At 36.0% G+C, this 25,481-nt stretch overlaps 1 protein-coding gene across 4 annotated transcripts in view; it reads left to right on the forward strand.

Moving 5' to 3' along the window:
- Positions 1-25,481, forward strand: part of RYK (receptor like tyrosine kinase) — a 90,809-nt gene that overhangs the window by 62,254 nt on the left and 3,074 nt on the right. For all 4 annotated transcript variants that reach the window (XM_035278558.2, XM_035278559.3, XM_035278560.2 and 1 more), the window contains exons 10-13: positions 5,123-5,192; positions 10,142-10,274; positions 11,833-11,942; positions 12,104-12,263. In XM_035278558.2, coding sequence (XP_035134449.1) covers positions 5,123-5,192; positions 10,142-10,274; positions 11,833-11,942; positions 12,104-12,263 — 473 coding nt within the window. The remainder of the gene's footprint in view (positions 1-5,122; positions 5,193-10,141; positions 10,275-11,832; positions 11,943-12,103; positions 12,264-25,481) is intronic.

Raw genomic sequence — 25,481 nt, forward strand, 5'->3', positions numbered from 1 at the left:
AGCATGTGCCTGTAGACTCAGCTACTTAGGAGGCTGAGTCAGGAGGATTACTTGAGAGCCCAGGAGTTCAAGGCTGCAGTGACCCCTGATGATGCCACTGCACTCCAGCCTGGGTAACAGCAAGATCCTGTCTTAATTTTTTAAAATGATAATAATAATTCTGAGATAAGTCTTATTTGCTCATTTAAAGAGAAAGAAAAGTGTGATAATTTATAGGGTACTTAATGTCTGCCAGGTCTGATATAAATTGAGAAGACAAGGTAATAATTTCAGAAAAACAAATTTAGCACTTTCCCTTCAGAAACTGAAGGGAAAATTAAATTCAGTTTTATGAGTAGAAAGCGATAAAATTTTACACAGTTTATGAAGTTAATTTATAAGAACGGTTTCTAAATTTACTTAAAGGAATACATAGAAAGTATGAAGGGTTTCTGTTTATTGTTTATAAAAAGTTGGGTTCTGCCAATCTAACAAAAAATCTTTGGAATTGTTTTTAATTGAACAGAATTGCTTGTTTAAGGCTGCTACAAATACTACATGTATACTCACCTCTTTAATCTTTTCTAAACAATGGTTTAACTTACTGTATCATTTATATTTATTTTATTCATTCACCCCTTCCAAGCCTCAAAAACACTTTTAAAGGGTAATATTTACATTAGGTCCATGCCTTCTTGTCCTTTTGGCTAAGATCAAGTGTAAGTTAGGTCTCAGTAGGTTTTCTAACTAGTTTTGAAGGAGAGTTTCCATATTATTTTTTGTAAATGTAAAATTTGAGCGATAAGGTTATTGAACAACAGCCTTTTGTTACTCTTTTCTCATTTTTTTTTAAAAGGAAATTCCTTAATGCAAATATTTCTTCTAGGGTTTGTAAGTGTTCTATAGACTGTGTGGAATTGGGCTTATATTGACTTGTTCTGAATTAAGGAAGGAGGTTTTCAAACAAAATTGGGTTGATTTAGGGTTGGAGGAAGGGATAAAAGGAAATAATAGTGATAAGAAAACACAGTGAGGATACTTGGACTGTTTCACGAGATAAAACTTCTCTTTCCGTATATGCTTGACTTGTAGTTACTATTTGTTTCTGTGCTCTACCACTGTAATTATGATGTTCTATCTGAGCTGTGCAGAAATAAGAGAAAGCACAGTGAGCCCATATGGGGGACAGACGGGAAGTGCACTGACCAGGATACTTGCCTCAGATTTGTTACAGAGAGCGTGCCACATGTCTGTCTCTGAGATTGATTATTTTGGAATGCTGATTTCATGGTTTTAGTTGTAGCCACGTAGAGCTGACCAAGGTCTTTCACAAATCTCTATGCTTTGTTACATGTTACACAATTAGAAGTGTAGCATAAAATACAAAAAAAAAAACAGGTGTTTTAGAAAGCACTGACCTTTGCCTTTAGGCATAAGCAGAAAATTGGAGTTTGCCTTTTAAAACTATTCATAATTTTACAGAGAGACTTTATAGATATTCCAGTATAAATTTCCAGAGATTGAAATTGGCAACCCGAATCTTGCACAGTAAATATAGTGAAATTGAATTCCATAAAATAAATGGATCAGTTTGGGGTTATTGGTATTAAGTTCTTATTTTCTTTATTATAGCTACTACATTTTTAGTTTTGTAAGTAAGCAAATGTTTGTTTTTAAAAATCATTTTGTGCATCCTTGTAACTTTTAGAATATATTTATAGTATCCTTTTCACATGTGTACATCTTGAAGATAGACCTTTTATTATGTAAAATTAAAAGACTAGGATGAGATTGGGAAAGGAATCCAGCAAAATGAGTTTTTCTTACTAACTGGTTAAAGTTATTTTATCTTTAATTGAGTATTCTTAGATCACCATTCAGTTCAAGTGTCCTTTGTTTTAATAGAACATGCTTATCAAAATTAAAAACTTGAAAAAAGTATGTACAAAATGACACATCTTGAAATTACCATTTGTTGTACTTGGATCTCCTTACCAGTTGAGGGAATGGTAAAGTCTTTTTAACTGGGCGAGGACTTCCAACTATTACTAGCTTTCAGTCCTGAAAAGATCCTACTAGCCCCTAGTAGTCCTGCCCATAATTTCATTAGAAGTTTTTTAGGTTATAGAAAGAGTAATAAAGTCACATTCTGCCATTTATTAAGAAATCCCAAGTTTTAAGCAGTTTTTAGACACTTAGAGTTTATTCTAGCAGACATTGGTATGAAGTATCTTTTCCAAAGAAGTACTAAATGTTTTAGATCCTTGGCTTTTTGTCTACCCATTTTACATTCCTACAAAAGTCTTAACTAAGAAAAGTCGCTTGGAAAGGGGACAGTAAGTAGCAAGTAATGGAAGTGAAACAAGAGGAAATGAAGTAGGAATGAGATTCCAGTGGGTAGATGTGGAAATAAATGAATTTTGAGATTTCTCAGCTTTGATAGTTCCACATTTAAGGACCAAATATGACAATCATAGTATCTGAATTCAGTGGACTGGGTTTTATTGTTGGTTCAGCATTTTCCTAGGTGGGTCTACAATGTGAATCTTAGCTTTGCCAGTCTTTTACATTTCTTTCTTCCTCTTATTACATTGGTCTGAAGCTTTATAAATTACTATCTAATTAATTTATTTATAGACAGGGTCTCACTGTGTCACTCAGGCTGGAGTGCAGTGGTATAATCATAGCTCACTGCAGCCTCAACCTCCTTGGCTCAAGCAATCTACTTAACCCCAGCCTCCCTGGTAGCTGGGACTACAGGTGTATAGCACCACACCCAGCTATCTGTCTGTCTGTCTCTCTGTCTGTCAATGTATGTATGTATGTATGTAGGTATGTATGTATGTAGGTATGTATGTATGTATGTATGTATGTATGTATCTATCTATCTATCTATCTATCTATCTATCTATCTATCTATCTATCTATCTATCTATCTGTCTTGTAGAGATTGGGTTTTACCATGTTGCCAGCCTGAGCTTTACAAATTATTATTATTGTTCTTCCTACTGATGTAAAAATTCGTTATGAATTTCTTTGAAAGGGTTTTTAAGAATATACTATTATGTTTGTTTTAACATTTAAAAACTATTTTTTAAAATTCAAACTCACTTCTTATTTGTTTATTTTTATTATGTTGAGAGACGGGGTCTTGTTCTGTTACCCAGGCAGGAGTGCAGTGGTGCAGTCATGGCTCACTGCAACCTTGACCTCCTTGGCTCAAGCAATCCTCCATCCTTAGCCCTCTGAGTGTCTGGGACCGCTAGTGTGCACCACCATGCCCAGCTAATTTAAAACAACTTTTTTTTGTAGTGATAGAGTCCTCTGTGTTGCTCAGGCTGGTCTGAAACTTCTGGCTTTTAAGTGATCCTCCTGCTTCAGCCTCCCAAAGTGGTGGTATTACAGGTGTGAACCACTGCACCTGGCTGCATTTTCAATTTTATAATAGAAATATTCTTTTCAAGCAGTGGAGAAATTCCTTTATACTGTTAAGGTTATGGGCCCTATATGATGAGGAATCCTTGTGGATTTGGCAAATATTTGAAGGCTTAAAAATTCCTTTGGAGGTGTAGACTTAAAGATATTGGTAAATTGCATTATCATGTTTTTGTTTCAAAAAACTTTGACGTCAGAATTCGTTGTAGTTCTGTTTTGCTACTTTTGACCAAAAACCATGAGTTCAGAAGCTAAAAAACTAAAGTGGCTGAATTCTAATTTTGGTTATCATATGAAAGTTAACTAATTTTTACTCATGTATTATTAGTTCTTTTTGTTTGTTTTTAATCACAGAGAAGTAGAAAGAAGAAAGCAAAAGAATAGGCCGTAAACTCCAATCATAACTTTTGTAGTCATTTTATGCTTGTAATGTTTGTTAGGTTAGAACATATAAACAGAACAGAAAGGTACATAATGTAAATTCAATCATCTTGAAAAGCAGCCATCATATGTAAACAATTCCTTAGTATGTAAGAAATATTAAGATATGAAAACACAAGTTGTATCTTGTTTTTAAAATTTAATATATTTTAGAGCATCAGTACCTGTCTCATTTTTTAAAAAATAGCCACATAGTACTCCGGTGTGTCAATTTAATGAGTTCTCTGTTAATGGGTACTTTAGTGCTTGAGTTTTTTGCCACTGAACAGTGCTTTTGTTACATTATACATAGATGAGCTTTTGTGACTGTGTCTGTAACAGAGACTGTTACAGACTGTGTCTGTAGCAGTGGGATTTATGATGCAAGGTCTATCTGCATTTAAAAATTTTGTTACATGTTACTTTCTCCATCTACCCAAGGTACTATTGATGAGCCTGTTTTCTCATACTCTTGCGCAAACTCTTTTTTTTTTTTTTGAGACGGAGTTTCGCTCGTTACCCAGGCTGGAGTGCAATGGCAATCTCGGCTCCCCGCAACCTCTGCCTCCTGGGTTCAGGCAATTCTCCTACCTCAGCCTCCTGAGTAGCTGGGATTACAGGCACGCGCCACCATGCCCAGCTAATTTTTTGTATTTTTAGTAGAGACAGGGTTTCACCATGTTGACCAGGATGGTCTCGATCTGTTGACCTCGTGATCCACCCGCCTCGGCCTCCCAAAGTGCTGGGATTACAGGCTTGAGCCACCGCGCCCGGCCAAAACTCTTAATAGTAGGTAGCGGATATTTTTATGTCTCAGTTTGACAGGGGAAATGGCATCTACTGGTTTAATTTGCATTTCTTTCCTTAGGACTGAGGCTATAAGTTGTTTTGTAATCTTGTGATTTGTTTTTTATTTTCTCAGTAAACTGTATGTTTATATTCTCCACCTCTTTTTCAATTTTTTTCCTTACTGATTTATTTGAACTATTTAAATAGTAAAAAAGGAAGTAAGCAGTATATATACCTCATGTGTTACAGATTTATTGCATTTTCTGCTTTGTTTATGGAAACTTAATTGAATTTCTAATTTTGATGTAAAAATTTCTGGGAAAGTTGACCTATTTAATGGGACTGCAGTAGAATTTTTGTCTAAATCTATTTAGATTGACCTGTATAATGAAAACCTACCTACCTTGTAGTTCAAGATAATTATTTACTAATAGCAGAAAATGTTAATGCCATATATGTTTAGTATTATTATTCAAGACAGTTTTTTTTCTTTATATAGATCAAGCTTCTGAAATTCAGGTGACAATGATGCTCACTGAAAGTTGTAAGCTGCGAGGTCTTCATCACAGGTGAGAGGAGAAACCACCGGCACTTCAGTGTTGAGCATGGCAACACTTGATGCCACATTTTTATTTGCGGAACATTATGATGACTTCTGAATCGAAAGCTTTGTAGAATAACTTATTTTTTTTCCTGAATATAAAAGTGAAATGCATTCTCATTGCACAAAACTTACAAATACAAGAAAGAAAACAAAGAATAATGTTTAAGCCCACATCTGGATACTCATAGCTAATCTAGCTAATCTTTCCAGAAACAGTTTATACTTATTTATGTGCATACGTCCCCTTAAAAAATAGGATGCCGGTATACATATGTTAAAAATATTTGTTGTGAGATTTTTGAATATATAGGACCTCAAAGTATGATAAACATGAATAAATCTACCTTCTAGATGCAGTGATAGTTAACATTTTGCCGTATTTTCTGTGTTGTGTTTGTTTATGTATTATCCATCTTTATCTAGAGATTTATATCTCTGGCTATATGTATCTGTATATTTGTGTGTAGAAATATTTTATAGTAAATTAGACACCTCAGTGCTTTTAATGCATGTCCAGCATGTATTTAAAAAACAAAAAGAAGATACTTTTCTTTATAATCATAATACCACTGTTGTCTTTGACAAAGTTAACATGCTTCTTAATTTAACAAAACAATGTATCTGACTTTTGATGTCTGTAACTGTAAATCCATGTAGTCATTTAAAAAGGCTACATAGTAATCCATTGAATGGATGGTACCACATTTTATTTAATCAATTTCTGGTATACAATCATTATAGCATAGTATGACTTTTTAAAAATACTTACAGTTCTGTAAGTATTTTTTAAAAGCTTGGTATTGGTCCTGTTCACACAGCTATAACAAAAAATTTTACCTTTTAGAGCCAGAAGCAATTTAAATATAACATCATAATGTGTGACAGTATCAATATTAGAGCAAACGTTTTTTAAAGCACTGTATAGAGGCAGCATAACATGTATGCCTACTTAAAATTTGACCACATATGTTGAAAAATAGAACTGTGGTCATCCCTGTTGGAAGATGTTTATGGGCTTCTGAAAAAATATATTTTAGTTTCTGTATACTTTAGATAGTTCCTTGAGTTCTATTGAAAAATAAGGTGACTATCCAGGGCCGTAGTTTTGAATTTGGTTATATTTTGGTTCATATTCAGAAGAATTTGAGGACCTAAAAAGAAGGAAGCCACGGTAAGATCAATAAAATGGTAATGAAAATGAAAGTGAGTTTTTTGGTATCGTGGTGGTAGAAAAGAAAACAAACGAGCCAGCAGTAAGGGGAACACATATTTTTTACTGTGATTGAACATAAAACAGCTCTTAGCTTCTAGGCAACCGAGGGTGAAGGAAATGCTGTAAGTTGATAATCTTAGTAGCAGAAGGGAAAGAAACAGTTGGAATATTGTCCTTTTTGGCAGTGTTGAAAGTGCTTAATGGTCTATTACACTGACTAGGGAGAGGAGCCAAAGGTGTTTAATCCTAATATATAATGTTAACCTATTACTTAGGTACCTAGCCAATATTCTTACCCCAGTGAAAGGTTTACCTCTCTTCAGCACAGAGGTGAGTAGCAGGGATAAATGTAGACAAAGCCAGGATTTTCCCAAGAAACAGTTTTATATCCACTGTAGCCCTAAAGATGCCTTGGCTGAAAAATGCTCTGAGGAAGCGTTTGCAGCCTTGTGTCTCATGCAGGTTTAGATTGTAAGGTTTTGCAGCATCCCACCAGGATGAATTAGCAGTCTCAGGGGGTCCTTAGGGAATGGAATGACAGGACATTCTAAATTGAAGTTATTTGATACTGGGCATTCGGTACTTGAGGAAAGTCTTGTAAAGATAAGTTGTTTGATTATGCTTAATTGTTCTTCCTTCTATGAGGTGTTAGCAGGACTCCTAGTTACAATGAACAAAACATTGTCAATATGTAGAAAGTATATTATTCTTTCCATTCACTGTAGCAGTTCATCTCTTTTTTGTTTGTTTGTTTGAGTTGAAGTATCACTCTTGTTGTCCAGGCTGGAGTGCAATGGCATGATCTCAGTTCACCATAACCCCTGCTTCCCAGGTTCAGGTTCAAGTGATTCTCCTGCCTTGGCTTCCTGAGGAGCTAGGATTACAAACATGTGCCACCATGCCTGGCTAATTTTATATTTTTAGTAGAGATGGGGTTTCTCCATTTCGGTCAGGCTGGTCTTGAACTCCTGACCTCAGGTGATCTGTTTGCCTTGGCCTTCCAAAGTGCTGGGATTACAGGCATGAGCCACTGTGCCTGGCCAGTTCATCTTATTTTTAAGGTGACCAGGGCCTAGCACACATTTCAGTTTGATCCCTGATATCTGTAGACTATTCATAGTTATATGTATATATTTGTTTGTTCATTCTTTTATTCTAATGCATTCAGTACCCATTTTGCACTTGGAACTGTGCTAGGCAGAAAGAATATAAATGAAATTATTTTCAGAGATCATATTATAGAAATTATCAAGCAAACTCAATACATTCAGCAGGAAAAGACACCTGTTTTCAGATTTTACCTTGTTAGCTGGCTGTGGTATATAATACAGCCTGTTTGCTTCATGTTTTAACATTTCATGGTTAAGGATTGTACAAGTATTTAAGTGTTTTAAAGCGTTTTGAAATCATTTCTTTTCACACATTTTCCCACTGGATTTTATAAAAGTAATTTTATTATAAGTTAAAATAGCTGTATAAATAAAATATATCAACCTACTTTAATTTCACGGAAGTACTTCATATCAGAGTACTCTTGATCTATTTCTGCTTGTAGTTTGGCCCTTTCATTGGCCCAAGGATGCCCAGTGGTGAGCACTTCTTATGCCAAATGCCTCAGAGCTCTCCCTCTGTAAGCACCCTCAACAAAACTGAGAATTAGAGGCAGTTGTTGTGTTAAGCCCCACAGAACCTGCCCTTCCTCTACCTTCTTTCTTCTCTGTAACACTTCCTCTTGCTTTCATTCACTCTACTTAGAGATCTGGACTTTCCTCTTTATTCTCCTTTCTGTTACAAAATGGGCAGAATGAAAAGCAGCCATTTGTACTTTGAAACATTTTCATAAAGTCTGTTACCTGTATTAGTGGGTTTTTAATACTGTGGTGGTGGAATAAAAGATTTGACCCCATCCAGCAAACCTAATGGATAAAATGTCTTTAACTCTGCTAAATGAATTTCAGTCACAAAAAAAAGAGACAGAAATAAACTTTGGTGGGTTAGAGATTGGGCAACAGTTTTTACCCTGAAATCATAGCATGCCCAAGTTAATCCTAAGTGTGAACCTGTAGTCATTTTAGTGTTCATGGGAGCTGGTGTAAAGAAGGCTCTGTAATCTCCCATGTGATCTCCCTTGCTCCTCTGGGAGAGAAAGTCTGGTGGTCCAAGGGAATGCAAAGGGTGTTGAATCAGATGAAGATCTGATTTTTTTCTCCATGTACTTGGTCTTTGTCCTTGGCAGGTTACCTAAACTTTATCTCCCAGCATGGGTTTCCTTGCATATAAAGTGGAACTCCTAAGTCGTTGTCACTACAGGTTTGCTGATCTGTAAGTCCTCATTTTCCCACTTCCTCAGGGTTAGTGCTTTCCATGTTAGTAACTCCTGCAAATATGAGGGGAGTGCATAGCTTTGCCACTTGTGCACTAGTGTTTGTGCCACAGTTTTATAACTGGGGTTTAAAAAGTGATACATGCTCAATTGAGACAATTTTTAGGAAATACAGGAAATAAGGCTGAAATTATAGTCTCACAATGACAACTCAACTCTGCATATTTCTGTGCAGACCTTTATTATTATTTTTCTCCATTTTTGTAATTACCTTGCAAATGTGAATTCTGTATCTTTCTTATAAGGTTTTACTCATATTTTCATATTGTTATTCTTTTATTACTTTTGAACATTCGAGCTGTTTGGTACTTTTTAGTACTAATATTACATTAACTATCCTTTTTCATTAACTAGCTGTTTTATGTTTAATGTATTTCCTTATTAAACATCCTTAGAAGAAAATTTACTAAGTTAAGGAGTAGGAATGTTTTAAGGCTACTTGTTTCTGTTATTTGTTATTAAATGTTTGTTTTATATAGCATAGAATACAAAGTGTTGGGTGTAAAAATTGAGTTTACCTTTGTTTTTTTCTTCTAGCAATTTTTAATTTAGTAGGGAAAATGATATAATTATGTAAAAAGTTACATAACCTTGGGAAAAATGAAGAGTTATTTCCAGATGTCAGTGGAGGAGGTGTTATTAGATAATAGGATGAAATGTATGTATGCAAGCCATAGAAATTAAAATAGGAAGTGGATTGTCCACCACATGCTTGATTTCATTTTGCCTATCATAGTAACTTTTTATGGTTGGTGGGGTCCCTATGTTATAAGTATGGAAGCCAAAGCCAGGAGACAGATGGTCACAAATCTAGGATTCAAAAATCAGATTCTAAATCCAGTGACCAGCTAAGAACTTTGTGGTTTTGCGGCAGTTTCAGCCTTTTAGAGACCTTTATGATGATCCTATTCTTGACCGCAGTCTGGATTGGGCCTTTTTTTTTCTTTTCATGTGTGATAATGGAGTGGAATATTATTATCATAATACACTCATGGGCAAGTCATTTTTTAGATGTCTCTGATTAATTGCCCTTTGGAGTAAAGATACAGTGTGGTTAGAGTGTGCCTTCAGAAAATCCAGCCCACGAGAAGCAACTTAGAGTTTATGACTTTTCCTTACCAAGAATGTGCATATATGGGGAACACTTAAGTCTGGTTTAAAATATAGAGCACTCATAATTTTACATTTTTAATGGTAATCATCTTTTTAAGTATTTGGGGGATTTTGTTTTGTTTTAGATTTCTTTATTTTTATTAGAAATAAGCTCCTAACATTTTGGATTCCTTTGTCTTTCTCCCAATTTTTTGTTATTTTATAGAAATCTTCTTCCTATTACTCATGTGTGCATAGAAGAAGGAGAAAAGCCCATGGTGATATTGCCTTACATGAATTGGGGGAATCTTAAATTGTTTTTACGGCAGTGCAAGTTAGTAGAGGCCAATAATCCACAGGTGAGAAAAATTTGCCCAAATACCAATTATTTATCAGTAGTTTCTGATAATGTCTTTGAAAGTAACTATTAACATTCCTAAATATAAACTGTTTAAAGGCCTACAAAAAAGAACCTCAAAATGAACCACAAGATATTTATAACCTGTGTGTTTAAAGGAAAATGTTAGCTTATGTTCCTGCCTTGAGGCTTACACTGTGCTGATGCTGAAGTTTTCCTTATATTTTCATTGTGTACTTACTCATAATCAACTCAAACCCTTTGTAATAACATCTCAGGTGTTTTCCTGATAATTACGGGTACTTGTCCTAGATTTTCCTCTTAGGAATGGAAACAGACTTTCTGGAGCCATTTGGTTTATTCTGTACCAAATAACTGGAGGTCTAGATTGTGGGAGGTAATTGGATATATTGTTAATATGCTTGGCTGTAAGATGGCAGTCATCTAAGAGTTTTTCTCTTTTGTGCTTGTGTACATAACTGAAGCAAAGGTCAGATACCAAGTGTATTATGATGGTAGGGGTAGTAAAGTGTAGTGGGTATTTTGCTGTCTGCTGTCTCTGGTAGCCCCATTAAGTTGCTTTAGGATATAATAATATACTTATTATAGTTGCCAGGTGAAAATGGGTTCAAAGGCTGCATTGAGTATTTGACTTACTATGTATAATATGCTTTGTAAATTGACAAGACTAAAGCTGGGATTCTCAACAAGTGGTGAGAGGCTGTGACCCATCTGCATTACCTGGGGAAGGATTATATTCCTTAGCCCAGAGTACTGGCACACACCTAGAAGAGCATATCAGCAGAAACAGCTGGAGACTTATACTTTGTTTTTTTGTTTTGTTACACTGGATCTCAGTCACCAAGGGTGGAGGGCGGTTGGGTGATCACAGCTCACTGCAGCTTCAACCTCCCATGCTTAAGCAATCCTCCCACCTCAGCTTCCTGAGTAGCTTGGACTACAGGAACATGCCACCATACCTGGCTAATTTTTTTAAAAATATATATATTTTTTTTCATAGAGACAGGGCCTCCATATGTTGTCCAGGTTGATCTCAAGCTCTCTCCTGGGCTCAAGTGATCCTTCCACCTCAGCCTCCCAAAATGCTGGGATTGTGGGCATGAGGCACTGCACCTGGCTTACACTTGTGCTCATTTGAAAATGATCCTGAGCAGAGAATCTCCTAATACAGACTACTGTTTTGAGAGAAAAAAAATTATTGAATAAAAACATTTAAATATCACCTTGAGAACTCAGTATTCACTGAATAGATTTATTGAGTAGCTGCTGTATGTGCTGGATATTGGGGAGATAAATCTAATAGATGAAAGGAGACAGAGAAGTAAACTGTAGTTTACAGAGGAATAAGGGCTATAGTTGTTATAAATATAGGGATATATGGGAACATATTCTTGGTCAAGAAATGGCTTTTAAAAATTCTGTGTGTAGGTTTAAAGCAGTATTTTTGGATGGAGTAGGAATGTGGAATAAAATAAGAAAGTGCCATCATCTGTGTGTGCTATTTGCAAACCATGTCCTTTTTTTTTTTGTTACCACAGGCGATTTCTCAACAAGACCTGGTACACATGGCTATTCAGATTGCCTGTGGCATGAGCTACTTGGCCAGAAGGGAAGTCATCCACAAAGACCTGGCTGCGAGGAACTGTGTGTAGGTGCCATGAGCTTGATACTGTCACTTGATGGAGAGTGCTTCCTGGATTTGGGGTTCTCTGGGAGTCACAGTGGGACTTGTGTTGTATTTAAGGGTGGTGGTGATCCCTACTTTTTAATACTCTGATTGCATTTGATGTTCATGTCTTTACTTTTCAGGATTGATGACACACTTCAAGTTAAGATCACAGACAATGCCCTCTCCAGAGACTTGTTCCCCATGGACTATCACTGTCTGGGGGACAATGAAAACAGGCCAGTTCGTTGGATGGCTCTTGAAAGTCTGGTTAATAACGAGTTCTCTAGTGCTAGTGATGTGGTAAGTGCTGGGACCCCTGGATAGAAAAATAATAGACAAACAGCATTCTGTTTTTAAATGTTTTACCATTTTTGTCTTTTGAAAATAATCTGCTATCTGTTCCCTGAAATTTTTCATCCAGAAGGCAAGTGTAATTAGCTGCCAGTCAACCAGTTTATGGAGAGGAGCTGTGATCCAGACCATAGGCCAGCACTGTGTATAATCTCATTTCATCTTCACAGTACTGCTCTGACAGGAGCACTGTTTTTTGTTGTTGTTGTTTTGTTTTTGACGGAGTTCTGCTCTTGTAGCCCAGGCTGGAGTGCAATGGCACGATCTCAACTCACTGCAATCTCTGCCTCCCAGTTTCAAGTGATTCTCTGGCCTCAGGCTCCCAGGTAGCTGGGATTACAAGCATGTGCCACCACACCCAGTTAATTTTGTATTTTTAGTAGAGGCAGGGTTTCACCATGTTGGCCAGGCTGGTCTCGAACTCCTGACCTCAGGCGATCCACCTGACTCAGCCTACCAAAGTGCTGAGTTACAGGCATGAGTCACCATGCCTGGCAACAGAAGTACTATTAGCCTTAGGAGGTAGGCTTTGGTATCCCAGTTTTAAAGGTGAGGATTTTGAGACTCAGAGAGGTTACAGCAATTTCATTATTTTTCTTTCCTTTTTTAAGAGACAGACCAAATCATTGCCAGATCATAAAGATGTTTTCTTTTATTCAGATGACCTCTTCTAAGTGTTATGGCCCATAAAATTTATGGATGTAATGCACTTCCTGTTGTCAGTTTCTGGGTGGTTCTGCCCACTCAGCCAGATCATAGTTGAGTCCTTTATACCTAGTGATGTATAGTTTCAGAAGCCACATTCACCTGTGGATATTTTACAGCCATTTTAAATTTGTCACTTCTTAGTCTTATTTGGAAGACTAAGTGTAATTTATTTTTGTATCTCTTGCCTGTTAGACTTTATTATTGCTGTTGAATGTTTAGGGATTAGGTAAAACTTCTGCTTATAGGGTCCCACATATGTTCACTCAGTGATAATCTGTTTGTGTTACATGTGAAATTCTATAAAATAATTTGCTTCTGAGTTTCAACTGTAAGAATTGGGCTTACTGTATCATTTTTTCTTGTGTCTCATATTTTATTTATAATTTAGGACTGTACTTTTGTTTCAAAGTGTGTATGTTTTAAGGATTAGTCTTTTAATCATGTATTACTGTACGATAATTAATTATATTAATTGGTATATACTCTTCTCCTCAGTGTATGAGTTTTCTGAGGCTGTTGTAACAAATTACTACAACCTCAGTGGCTTAAAACAATAGAAATAGAGTCTCTCTTGGTTTCCTTCTGAGGCCAAATGTCTGAAATCAAGGTGTAGTCAAGGCTGGGCTCCCTCCAGAGGCTCTCATGGAGAAGCAGTCCTTGCCTCTTTCAGCTCCTGGTGGCTGTTGGCATTCTTTGGCTTGTGGTTCCATTTCTCTCTGTTCCAAGTTCATACCACGTTCTCCTTCATGTGTGTCTGTCTTTCATACTCTCTCTGCCTCCCTCTTAAAAGGATACATACGATTTAGAATTCATCTACATAATCCAGAATAAACTTTTCCCCTCAAGGTCCTTAACTTAATCACATATTCTGTCCTAAAGGGATTTACAAGTTTCGGGGATTAGGACATGGACGTATCTTTGGGGCTACATGGACATATCTTTGGGGCTGCCATTCAGTTCACTGCAATCAGTAACTGAAATTATCTAATATTTCTTTACTGAAAAACTGATATTCTAATTTAAAATCCTTAGAATAATTTGAGAAAGGAGAAAAATTCTCTTATTAACTCAACTACTAAATAATTTTCTTTTTCCCTTTTAGAAACTATGTGCTATTTGACATTGATATGGTTTGGCTATGTCCCCACCCAAAATCTCATCTTGAATTGTAATTTTCATAATCCCCACGTGTCAAGGGTAAGACCAAGGGTGGAGGTAATTGGATCATGGGGACAGTTTCCCCATGCTGTTCTCATGAGTCTCATGAGATCTGATGGTTTTATAAGCACCTCGCTTTTTTCCCGTGCTTTCACTCACTGCATCCTGCAACCCTGTGAAGAAGGTGCCTGCTTCTTCTTTGCCTTCTGTCATGATTTTAAGTTTCCTGAGGCCTCCCCAAAAAAGCAGAAACAATTCAACCTTTCCTTTATAAATTACCCAGTCTTGGGTATTTCTTCATAGCAGTGTGAGAATGGACTGATACAGATATATTGCTCTTTTTACATACCAAATATTTTGATAAAATGTGTTCTCTTAGTATGAACGAGCGATTTACTTACATAATTTTTAAATTTTTTAAATTAAAATCAAGGCCTTCCATTGTATATATCTTCAAAATACTTTGTTTTAACTCAAGATAAACTATTCACAAAGAAACAATTCATCTGACACTTGTGAGATGAGCAAAGTAAATATAAATGATTATAAGAAGCGATGGAATCTGCTTCGCAGAGCAGTCACAGAAGCTAACAGTGAAGGACAACCTGTTTCATGTTGTCCACAGCCTCTCCTAACCAGAGAGTGTGAGGCATGGTGGCAGGTGGGTGGCAGGATGAGGGAAATACAATCAGACTCTTGGATACTGAATTCCAGGGCTCAGCTTATAGAGCAGTGGGGTACTAGTCCAGATCTGTTTTTCCAGAACTTTGATGAATTACATGTCTTTCTAGCATTAATTGTCTAGAAGTTAAATGTACCAAGTAAAGCAGTACAAATATGCAAAGCAGCTTATATACTTTAAATGGCTACTTAAAGAGAACCTGGGCTTTATTTTAGGGAGAGAAGGGTTACATTTTGGTTTTGATTTTTTTAAAATAACATATGAAGGGAAAGCAGAGTTTGATTTTAGGCCAGTGCATAGCTGCTATATTGAATGACAGTAAGGATTGGTTCTATTCTTTCATAAGGTTTTTGGTTTTAGAGTTGCCAAATCTTTATTCAGAAATTCTGAATTATAGTTGGAACTGTTTACCAGCTGTTCATTGAGCAAAGCTGTTTTCATCAAGTGGGAAGGGGGCAGGAGAAATCAATTCGGCTTTGGTTGCAGAACATAATTTTAAAACATTAGTTTTGAATTAGAGTAGTGTGGTTTTCAAATCTACTCCTTTAGTAAAATCTCACATCTAAACATTTTTAAATGTAGAAGAGTCAAATAAACTTTTCTTAGTGTTTACTTCGAAAATTTTATTCCATAGTTGATTTAAAAGATGGATTCACTTGTCTCTTTGGGATGTTATTTTTTTTTATTTTCAGTGGTTGATTTAAAATTTTTATTTTGTTATTTATTGAAATATAGTTGCCTTTGCTGAAATGAGATGGCAGTTGTTGTGGTGAACCAAAACTAGTTTGATGGCAGAAAATGGAAGATAATTCTTAGATGATAATCTATAAGTATTTCATATAATTTGAAGAGATTGGACATTTTTTTTAAATTATTCTCTTAGAAAAAGGAGTTACTGATGTATTTCAAAGGAGAATGGAAGATAGCCAGTAGTGCTGTTTGCTTGCACAGTGGAGGCCCCCAAGATATGTATTACCTTTTTTTTTTTTAGACACAGGTTCTCACTCTATCACCCAGGCTAGAGTGCAGTGGTACACTGGTGCAGTCATAGCTCAGTGCAGCCTGTAGCCCTGGGCTCAAGTGGTCCTCCTGCCTCAGCCTCCTGAGTAGCTAGGATTACCAGTGTGTGCCACCACACCTGGCTAGTTTTTTCTTAATTTTTTGTAGTGATGGAGTCTCGCTGTTTTGCCGAGGCTGATCTTGTACCCCTACGCTCAAGCGATGCTCCTGCCTTGACCTCTCAAAGCACTGGGATTACAGGTGTGAGCTACTGTACTCAGCCTATATTACTTAATTTATTGTATTTATTTCTGTGTAGCTATACCATTGTATAATTAAGCAATGATAGGAATTATTTTTTTGTAATATTTATGATCAAATATTTTGTAGGACCTCCAGACTGAAAAGTTGGATAATATACTTCAACAAAGGAGGCTCTAAGTAATAATAATACATATCCAAGCAAGATGCTCCAAGAGCATTGAGTGTCTTCAGCTGGCTATTAGCTGGCAAAGTTCATGTTGAAGATACATGGTTTGGTTAGGCAGAACATTTCAAATTATATCAGAAATAGTTATTTTTATGGTTATGGCATTTTACAGGATTTCACACATTTTATAGAAGAATCTGCCATCAGAATGCAGTTAAACTTAATAATTAGTTGCTTGTTCATGTGGCAGTTTTATTTTTGAATATCACCATTAATTTAATGGTGAGCAGCTTAACGAGAATTAGTTAGTTATTACAGATAAAAAGCTTTGTATTCATTCTCCTCCTCCACCGCCTCTTCCTCCTCGTTGTCTTCACCTTTCTCTTCCACCTTTGTCCAGGCAACTTTAGCAGGACCCTTTGTGCCATCAGACTTCCCTTTAGATTTGCAGTTAGCAACGTCCTTCTCATATTTCTCCTTCAGCTTTGCTGCCTTTGTGATGCAAAGCTGCTTTCCAGTGTCACTTAAGTTATTCCACCTCTTATGTAGCTTTTTTGCCACATCTCCAATAGAGATGCCAGGGTCTGCAGAGTTAATCTTGAGGCAGAATTCTGAACAGAACAGGAAGAATCTGGATAATGGCCTTTTGAGGGCATTGAGGTCCTTTTTGTTTTGCCTCCCTTAGATGGTCCATAATCCTTCATTTCTGAATCATAGCATATTTTATCTGCTTTTGCCATTTCATCAGATGTAGACTTCTCTTTACCTGACATTGTCTTCCACTTCTCAGTATACTTTTTGGAAAATTTTGCAAAATTGACAGGGATCTCTGCGTTTTTCTTCTTAGGTTCTCTGCATGCCTGCAAAAGAAGGCATAAGCAAACATCTTCCCTTTTGGTTTTCTGGAGTATTTTCTGAACTGTATTGTTCATTAGTCTGGGCAGTACAGGGCACATGACACATAGCTTGGTGATTCCCCAGTCTCACGCAAGCTGCCTCCACAAGGGCCACCTCAACATCATAATTACTTTCAGTGTGTTTTGGCATAAACTTACTTGAAATAGCTGTGTGACCCAAATTCTTCTGAGCTGTACTTAGCATGTGATGTTAAGAATATTCTTTGATTTGCATTTAACATGGTTAACTCCTAGAAAATGTTCACATTTTTCTTTTTTAGATTACGAATTTGTTTTCTTATGTCTGTGTGTGTATATACACTCGCACGCACACACATATGTACGTATGTATATATCACCTTTGCTTTAGATAATTGGAATTGAAAGGACTAGGAACACCCTTCTGTTTTCTGTGACTAGGATGTGACTATTCATGTAAAAATCCTTTTAGTTTTTTATTGAATTTTTTTTTTAATTCTTAAAATATTTTAAAGCTCACATGTTGAAGATTGCTTTTTAACATTTGGGTTGGAAATGTGTACACACAATCATTATATTCTGTTGCCATTTTTTCTTTATGGGCGAAGTTGGGGGCTTAAGTTACATTTAATGTTCTATTTTTGGACACTTCCACCAGAGTCTATACACATGTAAAACACATATTTTTAGATGTAAATGTAGCGCCCAACAAATGATACTGCTGCCTTAGAAGAAACATTTTCTCTGTCCTTTAAGACATCTTAACATTTTTGCATTTTTTTTGTTATTAAGCATTCTGTATGATTTATTTAGAAATACATTAATGTTTTCCATCATAAAAATAATACATTGCATCTCTAGGTTCTGTTTTCAGAATTTTTACTGAAGGGATTTTGTATTTCTGTATGTCCAGATTCTTATGTTAACATAAACTTTAAACTGTTGAGCTTAAGAACTAGTTATAAATGTCTTTCTATTATTCCAAGATATGACATCATTGTAAGCATTCTTAAGAATTTCTGGATATTGTTTTTATTGTGTTTTCATCGGATGTGGATACCACCATAAATTTTTTTTATGTGACTTTCTTTTCCTTTATTTGAAAATAGAGTTCTTGATTTACATCTTCTTTGAATTATTTAGCTAATTATAGTAGCTAACATAATTCTGCTCTTAAGAACTACCTTCTATTAGGAGATTACTAAATGTAATCAGGAGTACACAGTTAGGAATTTCTTTATTGGTTTTCTTGTCTTTTTAGTATTACATTGTGTTTAAGAAGCATTTTCTTAAAACAAGTCAAGGAAATAACTTCCATGCCAAATATTATCAGCATGGTTTATGGCAATGAAGAGATTCTTTTAAACGTATTTGAACAGTTTTTAGGGGATAGGGCAAATCAAAATGTGTTGCTTGTGCCTTTACATTATTTATTTTGTGGATATTAATGATTATTTAGAAGAAAAAAGGAAATCATATGCACATTGCTGCATATGACTCTCTCACTCCCTGTGTGCCCAGTGCTGTGGAAGGAACCCAGTGCTTGTTGCATCCTGAGCAGGAGCCTGACATTGATAATATACTCATGAAGAGTAATCTCCTGAACTACTGTTGTGTGAAAGAGATAGCTAGAGTTATGGAGGATACTTATTATTTTTTAAAGTATAGAAAACTTTACTCATTATTAATTTTACAGTAATACATAGATTCCTAATATTTTTTCTTTATAGTTGCAGATTTTATATACAACAATCTTGGAACTATTAATTATGTTCACATTCAGAGGAATTAACATTAAAGACCTGAAAAACCTAGAGGTGCAAGGATTACTTCAGACTTTAAGAAATACAAATTTAAGATTTAATATTAATGTTAAGAAGACATTTACTTTTACTTAATGGTATTGTTTTATTCATCCTAATATTTCCTTGGAATGAAGAATAAATGGATTTAAGTTAGGAAGAGTTACTGTATTTTCAGAGGTGAGCACTTGCTGTCCTGTGATCAAGTAGTTATGCTGGGTGTGTTTTCTGTCGCTGGCTCTCCCTCAGGATAATTTACCGACATGATCTTGTAAACAGCTGTTTATACTCCTTTAGAGACTTGTCCTTACTCTGTTTAATATTCCCTTCAGATAGCCCTAGTGTTCTGATGGAGTAATGTCCATGCATCTGATACAGTGGCAGAAAGTACCATAAATAACAGATCTGTGTAATGGCCTGGGCAGCATCTAGCATTGGCTCCTCTGTCTTTCCTAATCACAGAGATTATAGGGCAGATTTATAGCAGAAGTAGTCACTTTTCAATCATGTATAACGCTCTGCTTAAAGATTGCTGATGTTCGAAGTTGAGTTGGTGTCTTAGTGTATTGGGGCCACTATAACAAACTGCCATAGACTGGATATCTTAAATAGCAAACATTTAATTCTCATAATTCTGGAGTCTGGGAAGTCCAAAATTAAGGTGCCAACAGGTTTGGTGTCTGTTGAGAACCCCCTTCCTGGTTCGTAAATGTTCATCCTCTCTCTGGGTCATCATGTGGCATAAGGGTGAGGGAGTCTCTGGTGGTCTCTTCTTTGAGTACCAATCCCATTGATGAGGGCTGCACTTTCATGACCTGACCACTTCCCAAAGGCCGCAGCTTCTGATACCATCACTTAGGGGTTAAGATTTCAGCATATGAATGGTGGCAGGGAAACAAACATTCAGTCCACCACACTGTGCCACCGGCCTTCCATAATTTATGTCAGTCTCACATACAAAATACATTTATTCCATCCTAACAGCCCTAAAAGTCTTAACTTGTTCTAGCATCAGCTCTAAAGTCTTAAGTCCAAAGTGTCATTTAAATACCATCTAAATCAGATATGGATGAGCCTCAAGGTACAGTTTGTGCTGAGGCAAATTCCTTTCTGGCTCAGAACCTATAAAAGCAAACAAGTTATGTCCTTCAAAAATACAGTGGTGGGACAAGTAATAAATAGACATATTCATTCCAAAGGGAAGAAAGAAGAAAAGAATAATGCATCTTAAATAAAAAGCTGACTGAACAGACAATATTAAACCTTAGGACTTAAGAATAATTCTCTTTGGCTTAGTACTCTACTTTTCAGGTTCACTGGGGTGGGAACATCATTCCTCAGCTAGGTGGGAAGGTACCTCAGTGGCTGTTTGTCAGGGCCCCACCCCAGAGGCACTGAGGTCCTTTTTTGGCACTTGTGGCCCACCAGACCTGAAGAGGCATCTCAGAGGAGGCATGTCCCTCTGGACATTTATTCTAGGCCTCATATAGGGCATCTATAGAAAAACCTGTAGCTAACATATTTAGTGGTAAAAAGCTGAATTCTTTTTATTTAATATCAGGAACAAGACAAGGATGGCCACTCTTACCACTTCTGTTATTTGGCACTGTCCTTGAGGTTGTAGCCAGTACACTAAGGGAAGAAAAAACTGGATAGAAAAAGTAACTATTTGCAGACTAAGATGATCATCTATGTAGAAAATTCAATATGATATACAAAAAAGCTACTAAAACTAATAAATGAGTTTAGAAAGATTACAAGATACAAGATCAGTGTACAAAATCAATTTGAACACTAACAATGAAAAATAAAGTTTTAAAAAAGTTTCTAAGAACATAAAAAATATGAAATTCTCAGGAATAAATCTGACAAAAAACGTGAAAGAGCTATACAATACATTGCTGAGAGAAATCAAAGAATACATACACAGTAGGAGAGGTACACCCTTTTTGTTGGTCAGAAAACTCAAAATATTAAGATAATTCTCTCCAAATTTGAAAAATATTATCAACATTATTAGTCATTCATTAGGGAAATGCAAAATCAAACCACAGTGAGATACTATTGGCTTGGCTAAAATTGAAAAGCCCGACCATACCAAGTGTTGACAAGGATATGAAAGAACAAGAGCTCTCTTACACTGCTAGCAGAAATATAAAATGGGTTAGTCACTTCAGAAAACAGTTTGGCAGTTTCTTAAAATGTTAAATATATACATATCATAGTCAGTCATTTTGCTCTTAGATAAATGAAATCATGTTCTTACCAATACTATATACAGATGTTCACAGCAGCTTTATTTTTAATAGCTAAATCTCAACATAATTCAAATGCTCATCAAAAGGTAAATGGGTAAACAAACTGCAATATTCATATAACAAACTATACTATTCAGTAAAAAGAAATGAACTGTTGGTACATGCTACATCATAGGTGAATCCCAGAATCATTCTGAGTAAAAGAAGCTAGGAAAATAGCATGCAGCTTGAATAATTCTCTTTATATAAATTCTAGAAAATGCCACTCTCTATAGTGACAGAAAGCAGTTGTAATCCGTACTTGGGGACGGTAGTGCTGGTGGTAGGGAGAGGTGGAAGGAAAGGATCAAAGCAGAAAGAATCTTTTGGAAGTGATAGGTTCCTTATCTTAGTTGTGGCAGTAGTTTCAGGAGTGTTTATGTATGTCAGAACTTACCCAGTTGAATACTTTATATGCAGTGTCTTATATGTCAGCTGTACTACAATGAAAATAAATGAAGACTGTTTTTGCTGTCTGATCACTGCTGCTAACATTTCTAAGAATACTTTCTATATTTGCCTGATCTTAAGACCCACCAAGGACTTTTGTTTAAAATGATGTGATCCAGGCCTGTCGTGGTGGCTCATGCCTATAATTCCAGCACTTTGGGAGGCCACAGCGGGTGGGATCACTTGAAACCAGGAGTTTAAGAGTGGCCTGGCCAACATGGTGAAACCTTATCTCTGTTAAAAATACAAACAAATAAATAAATTAAGTAATGTGATCCAGGCTTCAGAATTATTAAGATAGGACTGGGGAACTGTACTTTTTAGCAAGCACCCGGGGAATTCTTCTCCTTAGTCCTTATAAAACACTTAACCCAGATTCATTTAATTGCACTTTGGTAATCTGCAGCCATATCTTTATGTGAGAAGGGGATATTAGGTTTCTAATATCAACAGAAAGGCCTACCCATGGAACACCTGATGGTACTTCTACTGTGGTCAGATAAAATAATTTAAAATTGAATGGAATTCTTTTCCTTTCAGTTTATAGTTTACTGAGGCGAACCTTGCAAAGTTCTTGAAGTAATGACTGGAAATGTCTTAATTCAGTAGCCCCATCTTTAGTTAATGCTACGCTAAAAGAAAAAAGGAATTTTACTTACATACTTTTTGACAAGTCACATTCACATATGTTTTAGTGGTAAAACCATTTTACATCTTACATATATAGAAGCTATAAAATAGCACATGTTCTGGGAAGAGGAATAAGATGAATAGAAGAACATTGTTATTTCCCTAAATGTTCTTTAAATGGAGATAGCCACAGTCTTTCTTAAAACTCTGGAAAGAACAGCATGACCTTCTTGTTGCCCCTTTCCGCCGACGTCAAACAGAAGGAAATTATAGAATAAGTCTGTCTAAATTTTAAATCGTTCAGTTATCAGAAGACTTTAGAGAGCAAGTTTTCCACAAATCATTCTTGTGCCATTTGTCTTGATTATTTTTTTAAGGGTCAGTTCGCCAACATGTAATTAATCACTTTTGTTAGTTTTTAAGGAAATGAAACTGCATTGTTCCCTTTGGCGTGACTGTTCTTTTTTATGGCGTCTTTTAGTGTTCTGGTTGTAATATGAAAACTTTAGGTAAATGATGGGCAATAATAATGTGAACAAAACAGTGAGAAAGGAGTAATTTTTAAAAGCTTATATACGTTGCTGCTGTAATACTTATGTTCAACTCCAGATCTCAAATACCACCACCATTACTGTCAAAGTCCCTTTTAGTCAGGGGTGTTATAGTGTTATAATGTTGGTGGATGGTGTTATTCCCTGTGTACGAAGTGTCAGTATGTACTTGTCACAAATTCCCATCCTTTCTTCTTCCAAAATCTGCTTTGAATGGATCATTTCATCTCAGGGGAAGGGATGGGAGCACCCTTCCAACCAGTTTCATTTCTTTGGGCTCTGTTTCATTTGTGCAGGGAACTACCTTCTCTATGGAAAATGGACTTGATTTTAAAAATTAAGCATTACATTTACTAACAATTGTCAGTATTAAGATTTCATATAGCTCTTGTTAATTCTCAGAAAAAAAATTGCATATAGAGTAAGGTTTTAAAGATAGGCAAATAACTAGATGTGAGCAGGCACCATCCTTTAACATTTATTAATTTGAAATCATTTTTTCCATTTTTAAGCAGAATAGAATGTCCCGGTAGGTATAAGGGAAATTTCAGTAGCCTCCAAGACTCTATGGAGATTTTGAAACTAAACATACTTCTCCGTCTTTCCCCTGCCCCTCTCCCCTCCCAGAGCATAGACTTCAAGGCTGGGCTCTGCTCCACCTTTATGATCACTGTTAATGAAAAAGATATCAGGTTCCAAAAGGCTGAACACCTGGTTTTGGTATTTAGAGTAATGCTGCTGTCAAAGTGATTGAGATATATTCCTTCCTCTGTGTTCTGAAAGTTTATATAGGGTTGGGTGTGTAATCGGTTGAATTGTGTTCCGCCTGTCCGCCAAAGAAAAAAAAATTGAAGCCCTAACCCCCAGTACCTCAGAACATGACCTTATTTGGAAATAGGGTCATTGCAGATGTAATGTTAAGATGAGGTCATACTCAATTAGGATGAACACTAATCCACTCTAAGAAAAGAGACACACACATGAGAAAATGTCACGTGAAGACAGAGGTGGGGGCTGTAGGGTTGCAGCTGCAAACCAAGGCATACCAGGGGCTGCCTGCAACCACCTGAAGCTGGGAGTAGACAAGGGGAGATTCCCCCTACAGGTTTCCCGCTGACACCTTGTTTTGGACTTCTAGCTATCAGCACTGTGGGAAAGTAAATTTCTGTTGTTTAAGCCACTTGATTGTGGTATGTTATGGTAGCCCTAGGGAACTAATATATATTTATATTTTCTTTCAAGTTTGATAGAATTCACCAAACAATGTGGAGTTTTCTTTGTGGAAAGGTTTTGAATTGTGAATTCAGTATCTTTAATAGATGTAGGGCTATATAGATGTTCTGTTTACTTCTGTGTCTTTAGGTAATTTGTATTTTAAGAAATTTGTTTATTTCATTTAAATTGCTGAATTTGTTGGCATAAAACTGAATTGTTTGTAATATTTTTTGATGTCTAAAGGATGATCTCTCCTTCGTTTATGATATTTTAAATTTTTTGTTGTTGTTTGGTCTAATACAGTGGTTCTTAACTGGGGCAGTTTTGCTCCAGTTAAGGGTATTTGTCAGTGCCAAGGGAATTTGGCTATGTCTAGAGGCATTTTGGGTTGTCAAAGCTTGGGGGATGTGCTACTCCAGGAAGGCTGCTAAACACCCTGCAACGCACAGGACAGCTTCTCACCACAAAGAATCCTCTAGCCCACAATATCAGTAATGCTGAGGTTAAAAAAGCTACTCTAGGCTTTACAGTGTAAACCTTCTATTTTCCGAAAATATTATATCATTTGGTGTTTAATGTAGGCACCTTACAATACAGTGTTTCCACTCATCCCCCTTCCAGTCTTCATACTGTTTGTGGGTATATCTTTCAATTCTCTGTATATTATAAACCCCACAATATCTTGTTAGCTGTTTTTGCTTTAAATAGTCTATCAAGGAAATTTTAACACAAGAGAATAGGTTCAGTTGTTACTAATATGTTTTCAGTTCTCTTTATTCTTTGTGTCAACCCAGATTTCCATGTGGTGTATTTTTTTTTTTCCACATGAAGAACTGCTTTTATACACCTTACAGGTCTGCTGGAGACATAGTCTCCCTGCTTTTATTTTTCTGGAAAACTCCGTATTTTGTCTTCATTGTTGAAGTATATTTTGGCTCAATATAGAACTTACTATGACAGTTCTTAAAATATGTCATTTCATTGTTTTCTTGTTTGCATAGATTCTGGGGGAAATGTAGCCATTGTTCACTATTATAGGGCTTTTTAAAAAATTTGTCTACAAAGTAAGTATTTTAGGATTTTGTTACTGAAAAATAGTAACCTAAAATTTAATGCAGTATACTTAGATTTTACAAATAGACTTGTATTTGACTTGTGTTTGGTATTTTTCTTTTTTTTTTCTTTTACTCATTAAAATATGCATTTTTTGGCAAGCTATTCCTCTGATCCTCAGTTTCCCCATCATGGTAGCACAAGTAAAACTGAACTACCAATGATTCTCACAGGTTTATTGAGGAAATTAAATGTACTGAAGGATACAAAATGCCTCAGACTTGTAGGTACTCACAAACCTGATACTGTAGTCTACA

The sequence above is a fragment of the Callithrix jacchus genome, chromosome 17 (genome assembly GCF_049354715.1).
Source record: "Callithrix jacchus isolate 240 chromosome 17, calJac240_pri, whole genome shotgun sequence".
Taxonomy (NCBI): domain Eukaryota; kingdom Metazoa; phylum Chordata; class Mammalia; order Primates; family Cebidae; genus Callithrix; species Callithrix jacchus.